Genomic DNA, 8,172 nt, shown 5'->3' with positions numbered 1-8,172 from the left:
GGGGGCCCCTCTGCAGCCAATCAAAGTACACAAAAACGAAACTGGAAGTATTGCCGTGGCACTTCTGGTTTCACCGCTGTGACTTGAGTCCCACCTAGGAACTCTGGACTAGAAGACCTCCTGAGGTCCCTTCCAACCCTAACTTTCTATGATTAACCTAGTCACAGTTTCTGACTGTGTACACTGTAGTTTCTGCTTTAAAACTCTATTGAATAATATTTGTTAAGTCCTTTGATACTTATCTGGCAAACGCTATATTGGATGTGAGGAAGGGGAGAGGAAATTATTGTTGAAAGCTCTGTGGCATTTTGAACAGCTGCTTGTTACCTTCAATGGGAATCTTATCAAAGACCTTAATTAATTTTGTTCATTGCTAACAAGTAATCTATCAGTGTCTTTGGGTGACGGTGTCTCGTTTTACTCAGAAATGGCTTAGCTGACTGAGTAACACTGTCAGGAACGAGAGTTTCTGGAAGCTGTGATATCATAAACTAAAGGGGAGCAGAATGTAAAATGAGATCTCTAAAGTTTCTATGGGGAAATGTACAATTACCTATGACAGGGCTGACCAACCTGCATGTCACAAGTATAAATAATGGTATTTGGTAATACCGTGAAAACAGTCACTTTTATACTTTTTCTCTCCCTGCCTCTCTGTTTGACGTGCAGTAGATCAGGGAGGGGACAGGCAGCACAGTGGCAGATAGGGCAGGAAGCACAAAATAGAGCAGAAGATCAGGCAGGGAGCATAGGGCAGGGAGGAGAAAGCAGAGCAATGGATTGGACAAGGGAAGTGGATTGGCAGGGCTGTCCCCGGGAGGGTGAATCGGGGGAATTGCCTTGGGCCCTGTGCTTTGGGAGGCCCCACGGCCAGTGCCGTACAGTACCTCTGTCGTCTCTGGCCACTCAGCAACTCCCCCTCCCCTCCCGCCTGCTGTTGATGCTGCCGCCGGCTTCTGCACCCACCCCCACCCCACTCCCCCTGATGTGCCCCGGGCCCTGCATACCCCTAGGGGCAGCTCTGGGGATCAGAGTGGCACTCAGGAGGGCATGGTGCTTAATTTGTGGTACTCTGGCCAAAAACATTGGCTCCCATTACCCCATGGCTTCTGGAAGGAAGAAATATGAGTGATTTTTATTATGCTGTATAGTATTTAAGCCAAGTACCACTTTAAAATATTTGTTAAATTGAATTTAGCTTTAAGTAAAGTTGTATTTCAGTTTGCTGGTAATAGACTTAGCTATTATGAAATTTTTATGCATTGTAGAGATTATGAGACTATTTCTAGCTGGAACACTATTTCTAACAACTGAGATGAACCTTCCATGTGTAGAAACTGAGCACACCAGTAAAAGAGTTGTTCTTATTTTGTAGGCCTACCTCGATCTCGTAGTCAGACGTGCCTGCCTGAGCTGTTAAGATTTCTGGGACAGAATGTACATGCAAGGAAAAATAAAAATGTTGATATTCTTTGGCAAGCTGCTGAGGTATTCATTATTCTAAATATTTTACAATCTTATGGTCTTTTAAATGTGTACAATACATACTCCCCTTTCTTTTTTCACATGTGTATTTTTATTTTCACTTGTATTTCCAAATTTCTCCATTCCCTTGCAAGTAAATTTGAAATGCTCTCTTCCTCACACCTCCAAGTTGAGAGGCAGAAAAGGAAAGCATCTCCTTTCAAATGCTATCACTGCTTTAGTATGGGGTAGTGCCATTCAACACCAGCCCTGAGAATAATAGCGTTGTGACAAGATGATGTCAGGAAAAAATGGATTGAAGACTTCTAAAAATATTTACTAAAATTAAAAAAAATGGCTATTCCCATCTTGGTTGAATGTATCTTTTTCAAAACAACTTTAGGAGAAATTTTTCTTTTCCGTCAGACTGACACAAGTTATAGGGGTTTTGCTTTCTTCTATAACATAAAGCGTAAGATAGGAACTTCTGAGCACATAGTGACCAACTACTTCTGTGTCATTGCAGTGGCAAGGGCTCAGTAACTTCCTTCTCTCTCCTGCTTCTACCTAGGGACTATTTATATGGGGTGTTCTTGGTATTAGTGCTATCAGCCCTGGTAATTGTAAGGGTTTGAATTGGGGATTCCTCTGGTTAACGATTACCTGCAAACTCAAGGGACTGGTCTCAGTGGCCCAGGAAATCCCGTCCAGTCTTGTGTTCCTTTTTTCCCACACCACGAGTGACTAGAGACACATTCATCCGATCGTACTGGCTGTAGTAATATGCCTTTTGATGTCAATAAAATGAGTTGATCAAAAATCTTATTGGTGTTACTCCAGAAGAGGGAATGTGTTCTCTTTGCCAGAGTGTTTTTCCATAAAGAAGTGATGAATTGTGTATTCTATTTCTAGGTATGCCGCAGACTAAATGGTGTTCGATTTACAAGCTGTAAAAGTGCCAAGGATAGAACAGCCATGTCCGTGACCCTAGAGCAGTGCCTGATCCTGCAGCATGAACATGGGATGGCTCCCCAGGTTTTCACCCAGGCTCTGGAGTGCATGAGGAGGTAAGAGCTGGACTGCTTGCTAGTCACTTATTCCTAATGCAGTATCCATGTAAACTGCAGATGGGTGGCTCTCTCTTTTTTTTTTTTTTTTTGGATATGGGTCAGTTCTATCAAAAAAATAAATATAAAGTAAAATAAACCCCTCAGAATATAAATAGCTGCTTCTCTGATCTTTTTTTTTCTGTCAGAAAATAGTGTTCATTGACCTGCGCAACATAAAACCGATTGTTGCCAAATTTATATGATATGCTCTTTAGCAAGGGCCAAAAAAGGTTTGTGCCATTAGTTTTCAGCAGTGTATTGGAAGTTTTCAAAGGATTGTGTATGAAGGAATTTTCAAGCAGACTCGGTGCTGAGCTGCTAGTTGACAGCAGAAGGCTGATGTCCCTTCAAAAGCTGCACAGTCCTGATGTTTCTTTAGCTGCCATGGTGCTGCTGCCTTTTAATCCAGTTTTGATCAGGTGGTTTTCTCAGAGATGACCTGTATCCTATTGCTGCTCTATGAAGGATAAACATCTGCAGGTTGCACTGGTTTGCTATGCTTACTTCCTTATCAGTGAAACAGTTTGCTCACTAGGCAAATTGTGAATATGAATGTCTCACGATACAGCAACCAAACTCCATCACAACCTGTCAGTGTGCTTTTGTCATATCAATCTAACAATGTTCTGTATTCTGAAGCAGCAGACGTGTTTGCAGAATCCAATACTGTACTAAAAAGAAAACCTGTTTACTGTTGTTCAATGCCTTGTTTCAAGCACTGCTGAAAAACTCCGTATTTCGCATACCAAAAGAAAGGATAAGAAACCCAGTTTTAGTCTATCGATGTAGTTCAACAATGCTGTTGAGTCCTGCTTTCAACATTCACTCTTACTGAATGTACTGTACTGTGTGTCTTCTCACCAAATTCTCTAGAGTGTTCAATTCTCTTATCCTTTCTGTATGTTTTTGCTGTTTGACCCTTTCTTAATCTTCAATTGCCTAAAAAGAATATAACTTGCATGAAAGAAACTACAGCCTCTTAACAGTAGTAAATTTTGTTTTTGAGTGTTTTCACTCCTAGGTCTGCCAGTAGCCTTTAATACCCTCATTTGGTTTAAGGGCTTTTTGCTAGTGGATATATAAATAATGGATGTGAAAAAGGGACATTCAGAAAGGACTCATCCCTTGCTGTTAGAAACGAAGATACCTTGGCACAGCATTATCAGGGACAAAATTATCTATTTAGAAGTAGTGCTAAGTGGTTCCCAAATAATTCATGTAAGTACCTTTGCTTCTGAATTTTCAGCTCAGTTGCAAATGTGAAAGAAAAATCAGCCCTGTATGATTTGGATAGATCTTTATTTAAGAAACTATTTAAAAGGATAATCAATGAGAAAATACAATATTAGACAAATGTATTGTGTTAGCTAAATCACTATCATTTCCCCAAGGTAGTAAAAAATGAACAATGCAGTTATCAAATCCGTGTTACAGTTGGGGTTGACTCAGTAGATTAGTAGTTTAACGATGATTTTTAGAACATCAAGTTAATTCAGTAAATTATCCAATCAAATGAGGAGGGGAGGCACAAGAAATAATTGAAATTATTTTCTGTTGATTTTCTACTTGGGAGACTGTTTTCCTTTAAGATGCTGTCTGACATGCCAGCCACAACAATCTTAACTGCTGACAGACATAACTGACTGTCTACTCCCATCTTAGATCCTTGGCCAAAGGAGGTCGCTTAAACGAGGGGAACAAAATTTACTTTGTTAGTCTTCAGGAAGTATGGAGACCAAGGTAGTTATCTTTATAGCTCATTAACATAAATCTCCTTAAATTTCATTGACTGTTTCACATGAACTACTATTTTGTTATTCTTGCCCCCTCTCCTCACAAACACAATAGCAAAAACATTGACAAGAATGAAACAGGCATATTGCTGAACGGTACACAATAGAACGGCTCTGGACAACAACTTTCTAACCTGGATAAAACTTCCTGATTTAGATAATTGACTTGAAGATTTGCTTTCAAGGACCTATTAATGGTTCTATTTTGACACATGCACTCCACACATTCACAAACTCTAAGACAGGTGTTAAACTTATGTGGTCACCCATCTGTATCCAGACTGCACGGCTCCTTCTAAGCCAGATCTGCCATAGGGTGGTGGGTGTGGCCACCACAACAGTGGCAGTGGGTCTGGTTCTGCAGGGCAACCAAGGGCTGTTTCACAGTGTTCACTAGTTCACTGATCTCCAAGGGCCATGTCCACCAAGGCCCACAGCAAGCCCCACCCACCACTGGCTATGCTCCCAACTTCTGGGAGCCTGCTGGTAGGCCAACAGGCTATGTGGAGTGATTCCATGGGCCATATGTTTGATACTCCTAATCCTCTAAGGAGCCTCCATAAGTAAAACAAAAATGGAAGAGTCCACACCTTATTTGCTTGCTGTGCCTAGCTTCCTGTAATCAGACCTGAAGAAGAATGTCTTATATTTGAAAGCTTGTCTAACTTTATCCCAACTACATAGTTGGTCCAATAAAAGATCCCACCATAAAAAATTCTTGCCTCTTTTGAAATCTTTGGCTCTTCTATCTATTCCATCAGACAATGGCAGCTTGCTTAGGATTGAATTCAAAGTGGAGTTTCTTAGACAGTCGCCATAGGCTGTGACTGAAGTAACTTTCTGTGGAATAGAGAAGCCCTAGGGAATAGAGAAGCCCTAGCTGAAGGTCCTGCTGATGAGCAGGGATCCTGGTTCTCTGATTTAAAAAAAATCCCCAATTTTGGGGTTAAAGAAGTAACTTCCAAATCCACATTTTTCCATTATTAAAATGAAACGCCACAAATACATAGATATCTTTGTAGTGGCGTTTAATTTTAATCACGGAAGAATGTGGATCTGCGCTTACTTTTTTAAAACCAAAAACTGGGGATATTTTTATATCAGAGAAAACCAGGATCCCTGCTGATGAGCATCCTCCTCTTCCTGATCCCACTTGCTCTGTCCCAAGGACCTCCTTGGTAGTTTGGGGGGACCTATTAGGATTGGGACAACTTGGTACAATCCTCTCATAATTGGAAGGATTTGGCCTTCAGTCACTGTGGAAAATCCTGTTTATGACTTACTGCAGTCAAGCAAAATAGAGAGGTGTTTTCAAAAAAGCACAAAACCCCAGAATTCATTTGGGGGTTCATACTGAGAAAATCTACTATCAATTTTTCATTTGGGTAAAGGACCTAGGGTCTCATGTTTAGCAGCAACTTTATTTCATTTTAAAATTCTTAATGACTTCAACATGAAATTACACCACTTTTCTCTCCTTGACATGTAGTAATCACCACATCTTTTCAGTGAGCAGGGAAGTTAAAGAAATAACCTAGGGTTAATTCTAGGTATAGTTTTATAACTTTTGCCTTAAAAAAGAAGGAATTGTTTCTCTGTTGTTCTTAGAATAACTACCCCTTTCTTTAACACAATGAGAATTTCTTAGACCCTAATCAAATTTGGCAATCTTCCACACAGCATACAAGAAATAAAAGTATGACTACATGCCCAGGAATTGTGGACATATTATCAGTTAAGAGGCAAATTAAGCCAAAAAGCTCAAAATGCAAAATTCTGACATTCATGTTTGGATTGAATCACTCTCAGCAATGCCTTTTAAGGTGGTTTCGTTGGATCTTTTCAGTGTTGCTTACCTCCGCTCAGGGTAATATATTGTTTTTTGAGAGAAAATTTGCAGTTAGTCCAAGATGCAGAACAGTTCTTTGGGACATTTAGGAAATTAAACAAAGTTGTTCCCTTTTCATTCTGTTTGAAATACATCAGGAATGTGTCTGATAGGTGAAATATTCCCTAAAACTCTTTGTACAGTAATTGTTGCTGATATATTAATTCAGGAAACAAAACATTTTACTCCACCAGGGAAAGTACAATATTTCTTACTTCTTGAAGTAGAAAATGATAAATCATCTCAAAATTTAATTATGGGTATAACATTTATAACATAACCCATTTTCACATAGTCACGACTTCCTCGTATTTGTTTTCCTTTTCAGCTGACGCTTTCCATTCCTGTTCTTATCCCAAAGATTAATATGTTTTAGTTGTTAAATTCTGAGCCAGCTATTCAGCTGTTTTTGAGTTAGGCAGTTAGGGAAATATCTCTCTCTCTGAAAAAATGTGTATTAGTCTTTTCTTACGCATGGACAACTAAAATATAGAATCTGTAAAACATCACATTTTGCATATTGCTGATCTCAAATAAGCAAGATGCTTGTAAGATTTATTTTTCTTTAAAAAAAAAACTGGTGAGTTAAAAAAATAACTTTTCAACATGCACAGTCAATATCAATCCTTTCAGGTTTTGCAAGAAAGCCATTTGTTGCAGTACTGTGAGTTTTGGTGACTACATAATACCATCTTATTAAACTTCAAAGTTCTATGGACAACTTGTTCCTGTATGTAGGCAGGGGTGTGGTTTAAAGCCTGTCAATGGCATCAGTGGCTAACTCGGCTCGGGTGGGGCTCAGCCCCATGTGGAGCATTGCAGGGGCTGAGCCCCACCCAGGCAGCCTGTGCCTGCACTCGCCCCGGACCCAGCCAGCATGCAGCTCCTGGTAGGATTGTTCCCAGTGCAGGTGCAGCCAGCCGGATGTTCCTCTGCTCCCGTCACCTCCAGTGGGAGCAGCCGGGCTGAAGCTCCCCCCCATCCCTCCCCACCTGCCCAGTGTGTGCAGCAGGGTCAGGAGTGTGAGGAGGAGTGGCTGCTGGAGGCAAGGTGAGTGCAGCAGCACCCAGCCAGCTGTAGCTGCACCACGAACAGCCCCACCGGAAACTGTGCTCACTGACCAGGGCCAGTGGGACTATTCTTCTCCCCTTGCCTCCAGCTGCAGCTCCTGCTGTGCTGCTTCAGGCAGGTTGGCAGAGGGAAGCTTCACTGTGAGGCTCCTGCCCAATGCATGGAGATCCACTTCCAGCTCCCAAATGCCTTCCACCCACTCTGCCTACCCGCAGGGGCTGCTCTTTAAACTGGGCAGGTGGAAGGCAACCAGGAGCTGGAGCTGGAACTCCATGTGCTGGGCAGGAGCTTCCCACTGAAGCTTCCCGCCTGCCCACCCAAAGCAACATGGCAGGGGTAGGGGCAGAAGCAGCAGCAGCCTTGGTTGGAGCCAAGGGAAGCAGAACAGCCCCACCGGCCCCAGCCAGTGAACTGCCTGGCCTGGCACAACGTGGTTCTGGCTGCAAGGCCAGGCACCAGCACCACACGGTGCAGCACAGAACCAGCATGGCCCAGCCCAGCCCAGCTGTGGCGCACAGTTCCCCGCTGCAAGGCCAGGACCAATGTGGCATGGCATGGAGGGAATGGGCTGGGCTGGGCTGGGCTGCCTCCAGGCCGCACTGCATGGGTCCCAGCCCCCAGCTGCAACTGCACGCCACAGCTGGGGTGGGCTGGGATGGGTTAGTTCTGTACCGCACCGTGCGGTCCTCAGCCTTGCAGCTGGAGCTGTGTTGGGCTGGGCTGGGCTGGGCTGACCCACTGTAATGCCTTATGGGCCCCAGCCTTGCAGCCGGGAACTCTGCACTGCAGCCAAGACGAGGTGGGTGGGGCTGCCTCCCTACCTCCTACCATACCCCCAACACACATC

At 43.0% G+C, this 8,172-nt stretch overlaps 1 protein-coding gene across 11 annotated transcripts in view; it reads left to right on the top strand.

Moving 5' to 3' along the window:
* Window positions 1–8,172, top strand: part of INPP4A (inositol polyphosphate-4-phosphatase type I A) — a 203,496-nt gene that overhangs the window by 184,775 nt on the left and 10,549 nt on the right. For all 11 annotated transcript variants that reach the window (XM_025207241.1, XM_014521173.2, XM_025207237.1 and 8 more), the window contains 2 exons: window positions 1,376–1,488; window positions 2,377–2,531. In XM_025207241.1, the coding sequence (XP_025063026.1) occupies window positions 1,376–1,488; window positions 2,377–2,531 (268 nt within the window). The remainder of the gene's footprint in view (window positions 1–1,375; window positions 1,489–2,376; window positions 2,532–8,172) is intronic.

The sequence above is a fragment of the Alligator sinensis genome, unplaced genomic scaffold (assembly GCF_000455745.1).
Source record: "Alligator sinensis unplaced genomic scaffold, ASM45574v1 scaffold144_4, whole genome shotgun sequence".
NCBI classification, from domain to species: Eukaryota; Metazoa; Chordata; order Crocodylia; family Alligatoridae; genus Alligator; species Alligator sinensis.
This window is presented reverse-complemented; position numbering and strand designations above follow the sequence as displayed.